The 21048-nt window shown below is 36.5% G+C and overlaps 1 protein-coding gene across 4 annotated transcripts; it reads right to left on the reverse strand.

The window, feature by feature from the left end:
- Nucleotides 1-166: 166 nt before the first annotated feature.
- On the reverse strand, nucleotides 167-20747 carry LOC136831203 (selenoprotein N-like). Of its 4 annotated transcripts, none has more exons than XM_067091201.1 (11): nucleotides 20685-20747; nucleotides 17753-17961; nucleotides 17354-17511; nucleotides 17009-17181; nucleotides 15458-15553; nucleotides 14459-14527; nucleotides 11295-11446; nucleotides 8887-9065; nucleotides 8691-8800; nucleotides 8392-8601; nucleotides 167-3801 (listed from the first exon to the last, which is right to left on the reverse strand). In XM_067091201.1, the coding sequence occupies exons 2-10, from the start codon at nucleotides 17925-17927 to the stop codon at nucleotides 8568-8570; spliced, it is 1146 nt and encodes a 381-aa protein (XP_066947302.1). In that variant the 5' UTR covers nucleotides 17928-17961; nucleotides 20685-20747; the 3' UTR covers nucleotides 167-3801; nucleotides 8392-8567. The 4 variants fall into 4 exon arrangements, with proteins under 4 accessions (XP_066947302.1, XP_066947303.1, XP_066947304.1 ...); XM_067091202.1 differs by having other exon boundaries at nucleotides 20628-20722; XM_067091203.1 differs by lacking the exon at nucleotides 8691-8800.
- Nucleotides 20748-21048: the final 301 nt, after the last annotated feature.

Genomic DNA, 21048 nt, shown 5'->3' on the forward strand with positions numbered 1-21048 from the left:
TTTTATACAGATAAATACCACTATATGTACAGACGATAGAGTGCAGAAACTTATCACATAATGTATGTTTTTATTTGACTTTAGTTTCCTTCTGTAAAAGCAAGATTAGGTAAGTAGTCTTTTACAAGTGTGGAAAAGTAAGGCCCTGAAAAAATTTTTGAAGTAGGAAGTAGCAAGTATACTTTTTAACTAACAACATTCTTGTAAGCTTTGGATGATTTCAGATGGAGTCTTCTAGCATGTACGGGCAAGCCACTGAAGATTATTTTGCCTTGTGGGTTTAAGATTGTTTTGAACTTCTACCCACCGGGTTTGCTCTTTGCATAAAATAAGTAAGTCCAGTTTGCTTTTGATTCACAGATTTTATTACAGTAATTCACATTGACTATCTCAATTAAAAAACCCTGTTTTAGGTAATTTTTATTTTGAAATATCTAGTAACTTTTATTGTGCCAGTAGTATCTAATAACAGTGAAAGTGTTTCAGTTCAGTTAACAAGATTCAATTCAGATGACATACAAACTTTTGTCTAATCATGTTTTGAAGTTGTACCTTACAAATAAAGCAGTCTTTAAGACTTGCAGATGAGATTTGATGCATCAAAGGTTTCTCAGTATCCTAACATGGTTGCTGATGCAGTATCATTTAATCTGAACCCCTATAACCTATATTAACTTTCTTCTCTATCACAGTATGTTGTGGATTTTGTGCTGTGCCACTTTCAACATACATCCTAGATTACCTAGCGCTTAACTAATTACTCACGTGTTTTACCCTCGTGTAGCTATCACAGTCAAAACACCTGACTCTATAAGCTGGCTAAAAATAACACTGGAACACATCTTGTCATTTTTTCCCTTCTGGGGTACTGATTATAAAGAAAGAAGTGCTATGCTACGTCTGTCCAATGCTGATGATAAGAATTTGCTTATTCATCCTTGTGAGGTTTTAATGTTTAATCTTTCCTACAAAATTTACTTGTTCTCCGAGCTAATAAGTATACTTGGTTGTAAAAGACCTAACCCCAAGCTTATGATAAAAAGGAATTTTTCTTTACCCCACCCATAAATTTTATTTAGTTTACATTATACAGTAGTTGCTATTAAATATAACTCCTTATTTTGCAGGCAACAAAATTAAATTTTCTTAAAAAATGTTAATGGCAGGATTACTTTTAGATGAATTTCATAAACTTGCACTCCATCAGAGTGCACACGTAATACTTTAATGGTAGGGTTTTAAAGATTTTTATATATACGTTCACTCTATCATCATAGTACAAACAAAATACAATTGTGGCAATATTTGTAAACTCTAATCACAAAATATTTCAGTATGGACTTTTTTTATTTGAAATTATAGTCTTAAATTTACCTGACTGATAGTTGTCAATACAGTATTTTCAATCAATTCAAGGATATATGATAGATATAGGTGCACATTTTGACAAAGCTCTCTCCAAAGTCTTTTTTAGACTGCACGGTGCAGAGTAGAATGTATTAAATTTATATTCATGTGAAATATACAATACTAAATTCACCACTGATTAGACTGCATGGTGCATGCAGATTGATCACCAATGCAAATAATTGCAAAAAATTTAAATCACTTCAGCTTGTAACCATTTTCTGTATAAAAATTTTTGATATATTCTCTAATTACGTAACAATTTTAACAAGAAAAACAATTTATGACCTATATACACACACAAACACACACACAATGAAAATGTGAGACAATCTTCATACAAAACTAGTGCAATGTAAATCTTAATCACAGAATACTGCAGAAACACGTTTTTTTAAAGTGGCAGTGATGCTAATTACAACTTGCTTCTAACAACCACACTTTCAAAAGCACCACAATAGTATATATGATTATCAAACACTGCCAGATAAATAAAAAAGTTTTACATAACTTCAATGCATGGACATTTTTATTAATTTTAAAACTATGCAATGCCCACAGCATGTTGCAGCAGTAGAATAATTAGATCTACATACTTGAGTAATAAAATATCAACCAGTTTTAGTACTAAAAGTAATATATATCAAAATATTCATGCTGGAAGAAGAACCAATTTGGCAAAATTATATCACAATACACATGCCTTTTGTTGTGGTCCCTGTGTTATTAATATCTTCGTTGTTACCACAGAGTGATGGATGTCAAAGGAAAGTATTCAAGAACTGCGAACAGACTTCCACTCTGACAGGGCGTAAGCTTTTACTGTCAGTGTTTCATAGGGACTGCAGGTTTAAAAATCTTTCCTACGTACATCTATCACCAACTAAATACTATTCCGTAAGTAACATTTAGTACTCTGGAACATAGACCAGAGGCAGAGAATAATTTTGTATGTCATTCTGCTCAACAGATGCTATTAAAGGAAATGGTGTTTGGCAATTCTTGCAAGTAGAAACATGAAGTTTAAGTTCATCCTCCACAATAGAGAGACAAGAATGCAGTTTCACTGCTATAACTAATATTAAATTTTATCAAAATAGAATATCAACAGTAAAGAATAATTACCATAGCTGGCTATTGTAAGTTCAAAAAAATAAAATAATCATCAGATTTCATAACAATACTTCTAAGATTTCATAACAATACTTCTAAATACACATGATAAATGCACAATCTCCTAAGCAGATTTATATAACAGAATCACTGAGGGGGCAATGAGTGCTTGAATGAAAACAATTAAGCTTATGATTGTAACATCTTTAATATTAAAAATATCTGCTCAATTTCAAAATTACAATTTACATTCCTACATCTAAATTAAACAAAATGTAACACCTTTAATATTAAAAATATCTATTCATTTCAAAATTACAATTTACATTCATGCATCAAAATTACACAAAATACTATACTGCCCTACATATCAAAATACTGTAACAATATCGATTATATTCTGAACTACATGCAGCCATTGCAAGCACTTTTAATTTCCACCTCATCTATGGAGACATTATGCTGTGCCCATTCACAAGATTTTAAATGTGAAATGGAGTATAACTGTCAAATCACAAAAAGTTTAATACAAGTGAAAGTTTTTGAGATGTGCCGGAAAGCCTCTTCGAGGTTTGTAAATAAAAAATCGATACCTACATACACATAGTTTAAATTCACTACAGCTCATTCCACAAAAAGCAGTGACTACCCAACAGTGCATTAGTGTGAGACTGGGACACAAGCCCTATGGGGATATCTGGTCAAAGATATGTTTTCAAGAAATGGACATCAGATGGTCAGCAAATACAAGTAATAGAGACCAATTACAAACAGTTGTCCGTTTCATAAAAATCACAACAAAAATGGGCACCAAACACTTGCAGTCATGAGATACCCATGTACCTAGAATGGTCATAATCACTAAAAGTTACAACACTATGAGAAACACTATAACAAAAATACATCTATTAAAGCTTTAAAACATAAATTTTTCATTTCAATACATAAACTTTCTGGAAAATGAAATCTAGAGAGGCATAAAATTCTTGAAGGTGCTCCAAAAACAGTAAGTGAAACTATAACCTAATCCATAAAAATATAATTATATTTCTTTAAGCCTTCTTCTAAAAACCTGTAATATGCATATTCTGCTGGGTCATAAAAACCTTGGAGAATCATTGTATTATTGAGCTCAACATCTAAAATTTGATTTGCGTTGATAGACGTTATTACGTACCCAGAAGGATCTTGTATTAGCACCTGCACAGGGAAGACATAAGCATCTAGGGCAAGACTGGCAGCAATAGACACACTTTGTGCTGATGATCCTTCAGCATATTGCTGTAAAAAGTAAGATATAAAATATAATAGCTCGCACTTATCTTATGACTATTAAAATTTCTCAACTATGTACGTTCATGGAGAGGGAGGAATAACTCAAACTAAACTACTAAATTACTTTTAAAATGCCATAGAAGTATGAAAAAGATTTTGATTACAATGAAAAGTTAATTAAACAGCATGGGATGAAAAGTGAAAATAAATTTTGACATATAGAATGTGCTTGGATATCCTAGAGCCCCAGTATTAGCAGTGTGGCCTACTGCCCTTGAATGGCGTACCTCAGGTTCTTGTACATCATCCTTTCAGCTGTTAGTAGTATTGCTTTCTAACCCTTCACTTTTTGCTCATTTCCTAACACTCCTGCACTCTAATTCTCATCTCTTGTCCTGTGAGAGCTACAAACGTAACTTGGTCAAGGTACCTTTATTGTACAGCACATATCTTAGGTTAAAAGGCCTTAAAACTGGACCACTGGATGGTATGAACTTGTAGGCAATGGTACCTTATCATCAACAATAACATTGTTTAAATCCACTTGGGTGGGTAGGCTCCGAGTCAGACTTGAAGTGCAGTATCCTTTTGACACTACTGTCATTTCGCTGACACTGCTCTGGAAGCAGTCCTCCTTTGCTCCTCAGAGGTCCCATGCTTTCTAACTATGGCAGCTGCTTTGCACCATGCTGACTTCTGTGCTGCAAGGACTGCCATCAAGGAGGTTTCATCAGTTACAGGGTTCTTTTGTTGGTTTTTCCTGATTCTGGGGATGTCAAAGAGGATGGAATCTGATCTTCAACTTCTCCAACCAACCCAATGGTTCTTTAGACTATAGTTTTCATTCGGGAACCATAGCATCCGACCTGAGGGATGTTTTCTTCCATGTACTCCCCTTAGGAGGGCAGTGCCATCAGTGCACCTGACACGGTGGTAACTCACCTTTGAAGTAGCCTTGATCAGCCAGTTGTCAAAGTATCAGTAAAAACAAATATCTATAGTACTGTGAACCCATGACAACACCTGGGCCATGGTCTGGTTGAAGACCTGTAGAGCAGTGGAAAGGCAGAAACACAGAGACAAGACAATTTCTTTCCTAATGTAACTTCACCAATTCTGGGACAAAAGGAAAGAACTACAAAACACAAGAAAGGGGGGAGATAGGAACCATGTCCCCCACTCCCACCTTACAGCTTTCCATTCTTCGTTCATTCATGGGGTTAGTGAACCAGCTGGCTGACTTTACGCCTGAGATAGCTAATGCAGCTCAGCATCTCCGACCCAAATTGGCTGACTTTATGCCTGAGATAGCTAACACAGCTCAGCCTCTCAGACACGTTGTGAGTCCCAAGCGTGCATTTGTTTGGACAGTGGATCAGGACGGAGAATTCTGCCAAGTGAAGACTGCCCTGGCTAGCCCACCAGTCCTGGCCTTCTTTGATCCAGCCCTCCCAGTTATCCTACAAACTGACGCTTCTTGACTTGAGGGACTAAGATATGCCCTTCTACAGGACCACAGCAATAGAAGACTCCGCTTAGTACACCACAATCGAGTTGGAGATATTAGCCGTAACCTTGGCTATGTCCAAATGCATACTTTACATGATAGGCCTCCAACATTTTATGTTGATGACAGACCATTGCCCACTAGTGCCAATTCTCAACCACTACACTGGATGCAGTCAAGAATCCTGGTTTGCAATGTCTCAGCATACCTGATGCCCTGTCATGTGTCCCTGTTAGCCAGCTCACACCACAGGACAAAACCACCCGTGTTGAGGCTGGGCCATACATCAGGACCATCGCCACTGCTCCTGCAGCAGCCAAAGAGGACGATGCCTCACCCTGGGGTGCTGACAGGATTACCCAAGATCTTCATGCTTCAGTGAGGGAGGACCTGTTGTACATCAGTCTCCAAGACTGCGTGCTCTCAGGATTTCCTACCAATTGTTACAACTTACGTAATTCGTTGCTGTCATTCTGGAAACCAAGGGACAGCCTCTTAGTTGACGCTGAACTCGTAATTCATGGAGCAAGGATTATAGTTCCTGCCACCACACACTATAATGACTCCATAACAGTCACAGAGGAATAGGAGCCACAAAGCAATGGGCACAACAGACAGGTTACTGGCCAGGAATCAACTCTGACATCCCAAGTACTGTTCAAGCTTGTGAGCCTTGCCAGGTTTTACGACCCAGCCTCCAGCAGGAGCCTCTTCAAAATGGCGACCACCCTACTGGGCCCTTTGAGTCTGTGTCGGCGGATTTCTTCAGTGTCGCAGGGAAGTCATTCCTTGTCATGACAGACAGGCTTTCTGGCTGGCTTGTGGTTGCCCCACGCTATAGTGGCACTACCACTTCTGCAACGATAAGGATCTGCAGATATTTCAGGGAGGTTGGTGTTCCACTTTGCCTCAGGAATGATGATAGACCTGAATTCACCAGCTGTGAATTCAGTGATTTCATGCAGTGATGGGGAGCACATCATCTCATTACTTCCCCGCACTATCCGCAGTCCAATGGCCATGCTGAGGCCACTGTGAAGGCTGTGAAACATCCTTTACTTAAGGCAGCACCCTCTGGCAACATCAACTGTGAAGACTTTGACCGTGGCCTACTGGAGTTACGGAACACTCCAAACTTCATGGGCTGCCTCCCATTTCGCTCATGTGTGCCTGCTCATCCTCAGTCATTATCGCAGGAATGGCTTGAGAAAGCCAAGGATTGCGATCGCCATGCTGCCGCCAGAGCCTTAATTGTACAGAGGTCATACAATCAATATGCACGTCCCTTACCCAGGCTAGAAGTTGGACTGTCATAAGCCATGGCAGGTCAGGGACTATGAAGTATGTCTCCCAAGCGGATGAGTATACTGTGCTGGAGGAGGAACTGGCACTTCTTGTACCCAGTACCAATCCTTGGTGCTGACCCTCTACCTCACACCCCTGTGGACCTTCACATGGACATAAAGGAGTCCTCTGACATCCCTCCTACAGCCCCATGTAGATTGAAGAACCCACTCGAGATGAGACTATGAACATGAAGGGGGGAGGGAGGTGTAGATACCATAATCTATATGCAACATGTATTTGTCATTGTATAATGTATTCTCGCCTCCCATGTATATAACATTGTATATTGATAATATTAATTACATTGTATATTGATAAGTGATAACTGTATTCTTGCCTCACTTATATGTTGATAAGTGGCTACCAAGCATATTCAAATCCAATGCCTAGCAGTATGCCGTTTCCCCTCTCCGACTTTGGTTGCTCACACACATTGTCTTTGTTGCACTGTAACCTTACCTAACAAAGAACCTACAGTTTAGATGAGCTTGTTTCATGTCTCAGCCCAGCCAACAAGGCTGACAGCTGGAGAGCCTGTGCCAATGCCAAAACAGGTACTCTAAGGCAACCATCAAAAACTGAAACACTAGAATCAATGGTTTTTGCATAGGACAAGACATGCCTACACTCTAAATGCTTCCTCAGTTCTGGCTGGTACATGAGAGTGTCTCAAGTAGGAGGTCAAACCCACTGTAGAAAGACAGGAGACATAAGCATGAACACGTTTTCATCCTGGACAAGGAAGAGGATGAGATGGATGCCTTAATTTAAAGTGGGTTGCATAAGCATGGGAAATAAAGCTTCTGTAGAGACTGGTCAACAAGGAGGGAACTGATCTACACTCTTGAAGTCTCACTGACAGTCAGCCAGGAACTTTGACTCATCAGCAAGCTTATCCCATAAATAGGACCAGCAGAAAGTGAACCTCATCATCTCCTCAAGAGAATTTCACAATACCACTTAGTTTAGTATTCAAACCACCTTAACATAAAAACAAAGGTTAATGCACTGCATGAACACTTCATAGTGAGTAAACATGAAGTTTCATATAACCATTTTAAAAGATACAAGTTGCCACTAGATAAACAACACTGAACAATCTCTGAACACAAAATAAGGATATTATAATGTCAAGCTTCATAACCCAGCTGAGAACTGTGACTGCAATGGAGAAGCAGCAACATTTTTGACTGGACAAAGGCTGAAGAAAAGTGGAAAGTACCTCACCACTCGATGCAATACACCTAACATCAATGTTACCAAGCTTCTATAAAGAGTTCAGAGGTCTGGTTAAACAAATCATTTATAAATAACTAACTCATACTGTCTACCTCTACATGAGAACAATCATACACCAGGCATTGGTTTGTATTCTTGTAAAAATGAAAGTTTATATTTGTGGAATACAATATTCTTGTCTTGATAGTTTGCAGGTTTGGAAAAAAGTTTATTCTGACTTAATGAACAGTTGTACGAACAATAGATACAGAAAATCTTATGGCATTTTTTTTTTTTTTTTGGGGGAGGGGTTACTGAGCTTATAAAAAATCAGCACCATTCAAGATTTTGTTAGGGTGAAGATTCAGAAAAAATGAATAAATGAAATCTTTGTCATACAGGTTAAGATGTAGTTTATATAAATTTTTCAGTCATGGAACCTGACAGACTACTGTAGATTATGAAGTAAGGTTTTAGCTTTTAATAGTTGGAAACATTTGAAAGTTTTATTCCAAAATACTGACCTCCAGTTCTGAATGTAGAACCCACGATGATATAAAATTCTTGTGAAGCAATGACAGCACCTTGGAAGATGAAAGAGGACCTTCTCGCAGTGCTCGTCCTGATCCTCAGCAAGACTGGTCTGCTAGTGACCCCCACAGCACCAATGTATGTACTGGTTTACCTTCACTGCTTCCTTTCAGGTAAGCTTCTGAGAAATTGAGGTAATCCACCTGAAAAATTAGTTTACTTTCATCCCAAGACCCAATTGTAACTAAATGCCACTATTTCTTATGACACATAATCTTAAACCATACACTACCCTGTCTTATTGATTGGAATGAGTGTGATGTTTTTCTTTTCTATTACAGCCAGGCTTGCTTTGGAGCTACAACTGTGACTGCAACCAACAATAACCACTCCTACCATGTACTGAAATGACATAATTATCAGGTACCAATAAATGATTATTTTTTTATTCGTATTTGGACCCAAATAAAAAGTCTAGAACAGTATACCTGCTTATATTTGTAAAGCTCCTTTTCCAACAAATCCAAGGCTTTACTATGCGATATTTCATCCAACCAAGTTATGCCACCACTATCTGTATCTTCCACTTCAAGGCTCATCTCTGGTAGAAATGTGATTGTTACCTCCATGTCCTTATCTTCATCAGGCCCAATGAGCCATTCCAAATCTGCAAAATGAAAAAAATTATTGCTGCAAAGTACTGTCAATCTGAACCAATAAAGGTAACAGAAATTTACAATTGTTCTTTTCGTGGCAAAATAAGTTCTAGGGAGTATCATTAAATCAGTTGTTTAGTTCATCACATAAAGGGATTTGATTATCTGGTAACTGTTAAAATGCACTTCATTTTTGTAAAATAGCTCTCTCCCATTTCATGTACAAATATTCTTGCCATTTCATGTACAAATATTCTTACTAAGTTTTTCTAAGCTCTTCCTGGTTTCATACTACAAGTTGCTGTAAATGATGAATTTATAAAATTTCACAATCTACTGATGGCATATCAAAATAAGACACCAAGTAAATGTGGATAATACTTACATTAGTGCACAATAAACTCTAAGAAGTATTTGGTCAACATATTTTTCTTCTTATATTCCTCTCTCAATCCAATTAACACAGAATTCAACTTCTCACATGATGAGCAATGGTTACCTGCATCCAAATCCTTGGTGTTTAGTGCACACTGAGCAATTATTATGCACTTAATGCCAAGTGCCTTTTGCTCTTCAGTAAGTGCACTGACGCTAGTAGCACAAATAAAAGCACACAGAGGAGGGGTTACCATATAGCATGTGCAATGAAAATCTTTTCATTGTACTTGTAACAGCTTTGTTATTCACTTCTAAATAGAAATTATTACTAAGGAGGGGTTTTTCATGGGTCTCTCTACTTCTCTTGTGGGATTTTCTTAAGTAATTTATACTTATTTTTGATATCTGCCAAAATTTGCAAACAGAACTATGGAAGTATAGGCTAATCTACTCTCCTTGTGCATATGAGAATTGTAATAGATGTTCATTTTAACTACTGATGCACTGTTGCCAAGAAAAACTATTATAATAAAAATACTTAATTCTAGCTTCCTGATCTGCACAGGAGCTCTTCATGTCTAGCTTCATCCTTTGTTGTGGATTTTAGCAGTACTGTAACAAACATTTACAGGAATTTGCCTCCTTGATTTGACCATAATGTGCAGTTAGCTACAGGGTTGATATCATAGTTCAACATTTTTGCATAAAGTACAGCCTCAAAATTACATATCTCATCGCTGTGGATTTCAATACTTATCAGACTTGTTCAGAAATGTAGGGTTCATGAAAATACAGATTCAGAATCTGTATACATTACAGATTCAGGATCTGTATACATTAATATGTGAGAGCATGAAAAATTTTCTATGCCTGCTGGCATCTGAGCAACATACAGAAAGAGCCCTTGGAAAGTGTTGATGGGAAGAAAAACTTCTCCAACTTTAAGCCCAATGAATTTTAAGGCCACTTTTGTCCATGCTGGCAATGACCGCTAGAGAACGAAAAATACCCAGGGCACCAAGTGCTGCAGTAGAATAGGATAACTCAAGCTGTGGTGTACTCCAGAGGTATCCTAGATGATGGTGATGATGATGATGATGCCACTTAACAGCCATAACATCAACACAACTCTTTTGCAATATGGGCAGCGTATGATCTCATCAGAATTACTGTTACTGCAACAAAAGCATAAATTTAGAAACGTCATTTGTCATCTGCAACAGCAATTACGGGGCGATCCTGACAAGCATTGACATTTCCAACAAGAAGTAAGCTACAGGCTGCTAGCCAAACTCCTTCTCTTCCTCCCTGAATACTACAGCCTGACTTCTCGGGTGTTCCTCAAGAGTCTCCGGTATTGCCTCAGCCTGAAAAACCTGGGATCCAAGAAGCAGCTTCATTTGTGAATTTCAATCCTCCCCCACACATGAACTGGACCAGTTCAGTGTTCTAGAGCCACCACTAAAACATTTTTACAGTACACACTATGTCTCTAGTAAAGGTAAGAATAACATGAATACTATACAGGCAGTCCCCTAAACTACGCCCGAGGTTACGACGCTTTTCAAATATATTCATCAGAAATTATTTCCTGGCTTACGACGCATGTTCGTTGTTCGAGTCGCACCATCATCCGACGGAAGAAATATGGCCCCAAAACGGCAGAATAATCATAATTTGAAGGTTTTTTGATGTAAAACTCAATAATAACATGAGTTACGTTTTATGCACCCAGAGCATTAAAAGTAAGGTTTTCTTATGATTATTGACGATTCATTTTCGGTTACGACCGCGAAGAACGAACCCCGTGTGTAAAACCGGGATACTTACCATTCATACAGCATACCTCAGCAATAACTTACCAACATTAAGGGGCTTGTCTGTAGGAACATGAAGAGAAAAGTGCTTCACTGTCGAGTCTGTTGTGTTCATGACAAGTCTCCCAATAAACGCAGCTGGAGTAAACCACAACGGACGTCGTGATGGTGGATTTAACTGATACTCTGCATGCAATCTGAGAGATTAAGTATATACTTTTTTAATTATAGTATTTATAATCCTTTTGAATAGCTCAAATATGAATACGGCATAAAGTTTAGAAGTTTAGTTTTTGGTAAAAAATTAGAATGTCTACAAAACCCTACATTTAACTTGGTGCTTTCAAAACTAAAACTTAGAATAAATTTTACTTTTATAATATTCAAGCCACTGTAATACATAAAGCTCTTGTACCAACCATAGCAACTGTCCATTCATCCCATTCTACCATTGATGTTAGGAGAAGCCAATCATTGTAAATGTACACTCATTCTGTGGCTAGCTGCCAGCATATGAGTTACTATCCTTTATAGTCATGCGATAATCACATTTTGAAAGTCCGGAAATCAGAAGATAAGTCAGTGAAAAAGAAAGGGCTTTGTACCAGGGCACTAAGTTAAAAATCTTTGACTTCATGTATAAATTGAAACCCTTGATTTTAGGAGGTGTAATTTTCAATTAAATTTTAGCCATTGGGAACCCCATTTATGGCAGACTTATCAAAAACTGCCCATGTATCTAGCTTACTCTGCTACAGCCATCAAAGGGCAAGAATTAACAGGCCAGAGAGACCTTACATTTTGATGTGGAATTATGTATACCTTCCAGCTTTGTGAATTTGGGAAAAGCATACAGTTAATTTACAACTTAATTAAAATGGATGTAAACATGTTGACCATGAACTTGGGCCCTAATTTGCCATAGATTTAGATGGTCAGGCCAAATACGGGGATCACTTTTGGGGGGAGGTCTTGCATAAGTTTTGGCTCCTGTATTGACAACATTAATTGGTCATACTGTACAAAGACTTTTTATTCCTGCTTGCTTTCACTGTTTCACTTTGGTTTTATATACAGCCCTCCAAAGGGATAATTCCCTCTCTGGCAGGCCCATGTACATTTTCAAAATAAGGTGCGTCTTATATTTTATAACTGCCTCAATCAGACTCTTCTACAGTTATCAGAAATGCCAGTACAGATGTGCAGTCACAAAGTGACCAACTGACATGCTCTCTTCTCTGTGCTTTATTACCCTATGGGTCCCAGTGCTTGCTTTCTAGCTTAATCACATATTTCATTCTTGTTGAAGGTCTACAACCTACTTGGGATTAAGATTCTCATAAGCTTGCCAATAACTTTATCTTCAAAGAATTACCATCAATGCCAGCAAAAGATTTTGTGCTATCAGTATAAAAAAATTTAGCATTATCAAAATTTGATGCATATTCTAAAAACATGATATGTACATATTGCACCATCAGGCAATTTTTTCAGCGAATAGAAACTTAATCCTGCATTCAAAATTTAGCTCTGACTAAAAGGCTAAAAAGCTGCATAACAAATTCAAGAAATGACTTGTCAACTTGATGCAAAATCTAGAACACAATACATGACAAAAAATGTTTTCCATATACAGTATGGTGAAATATATACTGCAAATAATTTCATCTTGATAATAATTTAAAAAAGTAAGATATTTCAGTGAATATGCCTAAGTACTGAAAAAATTAAATTACACTGACTGTGAAAATAACAATACTGTATATCAATAAAAGAGTTCATTGTGTGTACTCTGCTAGTACATGAACCATGCAAAAAGTGAAGCAGCTAATATATTATATCTTGGCCTGTATCGACAATGCCCACAAATGAAAAATCATAAATGGCAATTTGGATCACTGGTTGCATACCAGACATGATTAGCACTTGAGCTTTGTGTATAACAATGGTTTTATTTCAATATTATTCATTCACTCATTCATTGCAGCATGGATTAAAAAAAAAAAAAAAAAATTCAGGCTGTCATACACATGCTGTTATTCTTTCAACAAAATTTATCACCTTTCATAAACATACCTTGTACTACAGTCTTTCAAACATATTAAGATTGCTAGGGCGTGGCCAGGAGAAGAATTGAGCGCTGCCAGATCTATTTATCCTTTTAAATCTCACCCTCGAGGTTAATCCCTTGTTTATGGCTTAGCCTGAGATTTGTCATTTACTGTACTTCATTTTTAAAGAAACAGCAATGAATAAATTTTGGTTTTTCTTGATTTTTCTTTCTTTGGATGCTTTTTGGAAATAACAATCATAGTTCTTAAAACAATTCCATACTGTGTTTAATGCATTAACACTTAAAATATGCGTGGATGGTTTGGTTGGAATAGCTTTTCAGGCCATTTGATTTGTCCAAATTCCATTTTAGCAGTTATTTATTAGTTAAGTGACTGTATTTTTTCAATTCCTCTGCAGGTTAAATATTCATAATTTTGGATAGGAAAATAATTTACCATTAATTACAGGGGGCCCCTTTATTACTTTAAAATGAAGTACTTTACTACATTATCAACAGCCTGGGAGTGAAGGTGTTGGAGGTGGAAGATTTATTCAGCTTTGGTTATCCCCAGTGCTATCTATGCTGTCCAATGACACTGGCTGCTTGAGGTGACCATCGTTGTTGTTTTTGATCGAACTGGCCTTTTAAATGTCCTTGCTGACCACAGGTCAGCGGAGCTTTGGCAGTAGTGGTAAAAAATGATACCATATCTCTTTGTTTTGATGAAAATAAATTAGACTTGTACTGAAAATATGTGAAGTCAAATATGTTTCGATATGAATAAAAATTTTTTTTTTAATTTTACTTCAGCAAGCTCTAAGAAGGCAAAACTTTTAATCATAATGAGATGTTTGACAATGCACGAATTCCTTACTCGCCCCAACTTAGTGCTCTTTGAGTGCTTGAAAGACTATAATTATTTCATGCAGTTTTGGACTAGTTGACAGCTGTAAAATAGTTTACAGCTGTAAAATAGTTTACAGCTTTAAAATACTTTCTTATACCTTTGGCATTTGAAATGACTGTGAGAGGATGCGATAATACCCCTTTTCTTATAAATGAATATTATATCCTTTTTATTACACTAAAATCATTAATTCCAACACCTGAAAAACACAAACATCCACAACTAACAAACAACAGATGTTCATACCTGAGTAAAATATCCACACAATCAAAGCTTTTGGCACGAATAATTCCTGCTGCACCTCGTGGGCCATACCTGGGATACGAAAAATAAACACTACATCATTCAAGAAAGACTTTGCTCCTGAATGGAGAATCACTAAAAAAAAATATATTGGGCAACCTCCTTTTAACAGAACAAAAATCAAAAGTAAAAATCAAACATCTTGATGAAGCAGTCAAGGATCTACAAAATAATCACAAAAGAAGGCATCACTGATCAAGGATCAAATAAGTAAAGAAGGCATCACTGATCTCGTAAGTCATTCACTAACCATTTTGTCTCTTGATTGTTCATAATCTTGAGTTTATTTAGAGATCACTAGGTATTTGGGGCACCTAGCACAATTACATGTGACTATTGTTCTGTCTATAATACTGTACCATACATATCTGTGTAGTACTGGGCAACTTGTACTACTCTCTTTAATCTATAAAAAAAACTATGAACACACTGAAAATTTCTGAACACCTGTAAAACATTCCAATATGAAAAAAAAAAATAAATGAAACTCAAACTAAATACAGTCTGAAAGAAAGAAAACTACTTTGCAATTCCTGAACAACAACAAAAAATGCAGACTACAGCTAGTCTTTCCAGCTCATGAATAGTATTACTATAGTATTTTTGGCAGTTGGGCTATTGGTAGATAAATTTAATGATATTAACACCATTTACAGCTACATGAATCCAATACGATAAAGGAATTGTTGAAAAAAAAAAGGATTATCTTAAACACATGCGAGGTATGCTAAGTTTGATTCCCTTTCTACAAGTGAAAAAAAGTACACTAAAACCCCTTAAATATGCTGTCCTATACCAGTTATCCTCAGAGGGACATATTCAAGAAACCACTCTTATACAATATACACTGTACTCTCCTGTACAACTAAAACTACAGATACAAACAAAATACTATAGATGGTTAGTGAAAACACAAAAGCAATAAAAAGTTAGACTATGTACCTGGAGTAGAGAAAAGGTTGTGGATGGAAGAGAGACAACAGGCCATGAAGAAGCTCCTCCACAGGTCCTGAAGGTGGGGGTGCAACATACTTGGAACTGTAACAGTATCAAATTCAAATTCACTAAGAAATTGAGACAGTCAAAAAAAAAAAAACTAGTACAGTAACCCTCCAGCTCATCAAACTTCTTTATATACCAGCTACATTACAGGTATGATGGTTTTTCACTAGGCTACCTTTTTTGGAAGTGATGAGTTTTGCAGATAAATGCTGGATCTTCAGTTGGATGATATGTGTAAAATAGAGTCTGGCTTATTCCATAAAATATGTGGAATTACTATTACCTTTAGGATTCTGAGAATGTTTACAATTTAGGCTATACAGTACTATGGGATCTTTGTTGTTTATCAGAGGGCCAGACCCACTGTGAAGCACCTATTAAGATGAAGGGCCACTTTTTAATACTAAAAATAAAATTTTTCCCACAAATGCTGTCAAGGGGCAATCCTCATATATTTAGCATCCTCTCAATATTCTGTAACATACAAAACATTGTTTTACACATGCCATGGCTATTAACAAACGGTGGTTTGGTGTAATGCTGCCTTTATATCTAACCCTCCTTCCTGTATCTTAAAGAATGTCAAAACTATCTTAATCTACTTTTTAGCCTTTAAACATATATCTGGACTTGTGCCTCATTTTTAATTTATCCTCCTAACACACTCCAGCTTATCATACATACTGTTGTTCTAGTGAAGGCTTCATATGTATTATATAAAACTAAGGAGCTTGTCTTACCATATGTGACTAGAGTACCGTGATTACCTATCCTGGTCAGTTGAGAAAGAACAATCTACAAGGATTTTTAATAATTTCCTATGGGTACTGAATAGCATACAGTACATTTCATGATGTCAGTAAAGCCTCCCTACTCTCAGGAATGGCTCTTCTTTACATTAGCACTCTAAAAATAGTTTAAACTATTTCATATGTTTACTATTCTTTCTATGCCATAGCAACATTTTTGTAAAAATTCAGGTTTGTACATTATGCATGAACAATTTAGTGCTATGTAAATTTGTCAGGCACTAATAAAAGTTATAAGCTTACACTTTTGCCATTAAAATGAATTTTGCTCACAAAGTGGATAAATGATTGATTTAAGATAATTACTAAATGCAATCCAGCACCAGATTGTCCCACACTAATAATTCAAATTCAGTTTCTTCTTCTTGACCGCTGTGATTGCAGTATTGCTGGCTCTGATTTTAGCATTTATGATGTTTTGTGACTTTAAAATTTGCTGGTTATGTCATGCCCATCTGCCACTAACTTTTCACATACTACTATAATACAGCATTTTTAAAATTCAAAATAGGTCTGCCCATTTGTGAATGAAGGCAAAACGCATGAATTTTCATGCAAACTAGTGACATCACTGAATGAAACATGCCAAAGTAAATTTCACACAAGTGGCTAGTTTAATCCCGCCCCAAAAAAAGAAAATAGAATCAATGCACAAATGTATTGCAGTTATAAATTACAGTACCTGTACATAACTTCCTGTGATGTATCATCTGGTAAAATCCTCCAAACAAATGCTGGATCTTTGGATACCGCACTTGGTGGAAGCAAAGGGGCAAAATACTGATGATGAACCCATTTCCATGAAACAGATGCACTCTTCCAATTTAATATTCCATGTAAACTTGTTCTGGATTCCTGAAAATATCAAACATTTCAAACTTCCCAGTTAATTTCTTTAAATGAATGATGAACGGATTGGCAAGAATGCCCTTTGGATAATAAATATATTTATTCACCATCTAGAGCAATGTATTGCACATTTACAAGTCACAGAAATCATTAAAAAAATATCAACTCAATATCCTACTTTGCTATCTACAAAGCTTGAAAAAGCTTTGGGATCCAGAGGTACGAAGTGTGTTTTCAAGGTGACTACATTAGATATATTAGCATGACTAGAAATACCAATCTGAGGTTCATACGGATGATCTTGAAACCAAAGACATACAATGCCTACAGCTACACCTGAAAAAGCACAATCAACATTGCTGTAACAGGACCTGCACCAACAATAAAATAAATATATACAATAATAGTACCTGTATACACAAGCAATTTGGGTATATGCACATAAAATTTATACATATTTTATACACTAAAAGCAAGATATACAAAAATGCGATTCAACACAGCGTTTTACGTTTAAACCTAAATTCATTTGGTCTTCTTTTTAGTGCATACTATCAAGAGTGGGAGAAATACGTACTGAGAACTGCAAGGAAGGCCTGATTCCTCACTACACCCCTTGGGGCTTCTCTACATTCTTTCTGGCTTCCTCCTACTTTCACATCCTGATGTGCTGCACCACTGATTTTAGTTTCATTTTCACTCTTATCTTCTTCGCTTGCATCATCTTTGCTATTCAACTGGGAAATGTTCATTATTATTTACTCATGATTTTTATGGGTTTTTTATCTGAAAAAAAAAAGTATGGTACATCTATTAGTTCAGTTCAACATTCAGTAGTGTACAGTACACTATATGTCATTAGATATACAGTACCATACTGCAACTTATGGTAAAAATGAATGCCTAAAAATCTGTCCAACTTTTTACATGGACTAAGGTCTTACCACTGTCCACCATACATAAATGCATGTTTACCTACCATAAAGAACTAAATTTATGAAAACACTTGCTTTATAGCATTAGTAATAACATGAAAAGGTAAATAGTCGTTATTAATGCTGCTATATTCACAATTACATTCACATTATACAAACATTCTTGTGGATCACAACAAAAGAGTTAAAATTATCTAGAGATTAGAATTATTGCATGCAGAATGAGAAAAAATGGTTCAAATACAGTACAGTATAGTACAAAAGAAAGTAAAAACATGCGATAAAACATGTTCCTCTCCGGCAATTTAATCCTTGTCTTTGGCATACAAAAGGTTACATGTTCCTCTCCGGCAATTTAATCCTTGTCTTTGGCATACAAAAGGTTACCTATGTCCAACGTTTGAAATAAAAGCATCACTTCTGTACCTGTCTCACTTAGGGAAACTCAGAATTTGTCCAAATACTAAATGACATCATCATTGAAGTTTAAAACTGGATAGGCTGAAATTTTTGAAGACTGACAAAACTTCAATGGACTCATATCCAATATTTGTCATTTGCTGTTGCCTGTAATTTGGGTATTCACAGAAAATATAGTATATGTATTGAATTTTCTTGTTAATGTTGTACAGCAATCTCAACAGTTAAGAGTTTGATTAATACTAAGACTTCACTGCTTAGTCAATGTTACATCATGCTCATGTTTCATGATTTTGAATATTGTATTTGAAGGTAACTTAGTGTTACCTTTTACTCTGTGAATTCTTAACCCTAGTTATGAGTTTTGGATGTTTTCAAAAGTTAATGTAACTCATGACCACTAGGTGCAGCTGTGCATGAGGGAACCTAAAACCTCCACTAATCAAGCTTAATGTAAGGGTAAACTTATATAAATTTGGTAAGGAACCTTTACACCCCCATTCAGGTAGGCCATGGTGCCATAGGTGAGGTTAGGCAGGTAAAGTTGTCTGTGGAAAAGCAGGTCTTCATCAGGAAGGAAATGGCTTCCTAGGAGGAGTTAGGTTAGGCTGCATTAGTCAAGACAGTCCTAGCCTCACTGGGGTTAGGTTATGGTTTATCCATTTCCAGGGGCACTTTGCCATCATTTTAATGGTGAATTCCTTATCCTGACTGCTAACATATACATGAAAATATATTACCTATACTTCTTACATTTGTCAAACTGTTGTTACTTATACCTGTTTTCCCCTCATCTAAACATCTTGGTTTCTGGTGGTAGTCTTTAGAAGTTTGTCCCAGCAAAGATAGTGACAAACTGGCTAGGCTATAACAAATAAATTTGTTGGTTAATGTTGGAAGGTTCTGTCATATTTTCAAGCACCAGTACTTATTTTGGTCAGTCATTTTGGTCAAATTTTCAGGTTCTCACATGTTCTGCATCTTATAGCCTACAACCTTTTCTATGTTGTTCGGTCAAGAAGCTTCATTAACAAAGAATATCTGTCCGGAGCTCTTCCTTAAAATTACCGCAACTGGATACACAGTCTGAAAAATTAATGAGGCTAACTATACTTGCTAAGCGGTAAGCCTGAGTGATTATCTGCAAAATATGACATAAATACTGTTAATTTTATTTGGTATTTCTGAGCAAGAGCACCACATGGAATATTACCTTGGAAATTTATTTTTTCTATACTTTTAATGTTGCTGATGGAGGTGGTGTTGTTTATTGTCGGTCAACTATTATTAACCTAATATCTACCCAAAATGGTTAGGGACCCTTGGGAACGTGGGGTTTTGGAAACGTTGGGAGAAAGAACAGACTGCCATGTTGTTATTGAACAGTTCCGCGCATGTGCAAGTCACCAGGGAGCCAGAAGAAGGGACTGGCTGAGGAAACCTTTAATAGAAGGAACCATACTAACCTAACGTACCCTAACCTAACCTAACAGGCCGTGTTACATGGTCGGAGTTTCCTTCACCGGACCCCCTGGTGAAGGAAAATCCACTTTTTACCAAAAGCTCTCCTATAACACTGCGCATGAGCGACAGCATTCCAGAATGGCGGGGTACAACTTCTGAGGTTAATTACAGAATAACAGTAAATTCTTAATAGGCAACCAAAACACTATTGGAAAAATCAATTTCCTAAGTAATACCCGATGCGGAGCTCTTGCTTTGTTCTACCATTTCTTTCAAGTGTTTTTCCTAAACTATTAACATAAAATGTGGCAGCGAGTTATAACCCTATAAGGGAGAATCACGAGCCGAGGTACCGTATCATGCTATGACAGATATCAGGGTTGGATAGGTCCCGTCTAACCAATCATCGAGATAGGCCTGGTGAAAAACCAAAGCTGCAAAAAAATATTATGACCTCAATTATAAAATATTAATTACTGGAAACACCAAAATCCTTTATTTTTTTTTTACATAAATGCAAAATTTCACGTATGGGTAGTTTCCTCAGCCTCGTCAGTTATTTGTTCAAACAGTCACTGACATTCAACACATAACCTTGTCTCATAAAATAGCACGCAGAAGTGGCTCAAATACCTATATTTCAAAATCACTTTTATATTTTGGTAACACAAAAGACAATATAACACCTACAAAACACACTGTACACAAGGGTACGTGACGAATTTAACAGTATCAGTTTCGAGATGGATGACGTTGCATGTTCATAATGAGTCTAATATAAATCGAAGTTTTCAAGCATAGACTATGTTATTCTACCTATTTAAACTATATTAATATTATATTAAGTAACTAATTACGTCTTATCTATGCAAATTCTTTCATTAAAATGTCTCAGTCCTCATACAAAAGTGGATGACATCCAAACAGCAAGAGTGGCAATACTACAAGGAGCGCCAAGAACCGTAAGAAAAGTCACACAATCATCCTTTTGTTTTGACAAAAACGAGAGAGAGAGAGAGAGAGAGAGAGAGAGAGAGAGAGAGAGAGAGAGAGA

The sequence above is a fragment of the Macrobrachium rosenbergii genome, chromosome 48, assembly GCF_040412425.1.
Source record: "Macrobrachium rosenbergii isolate ZJJX-2024 chromosome 48, ASM4041242v1, whole genome shotgun sequence".
NCBI lineage: Eukaryota > Metazoa > Arthropoda > Malacostraca > Decapoda > Palaemonidae > Macrobrachium > Macrobrachium rosenbergii.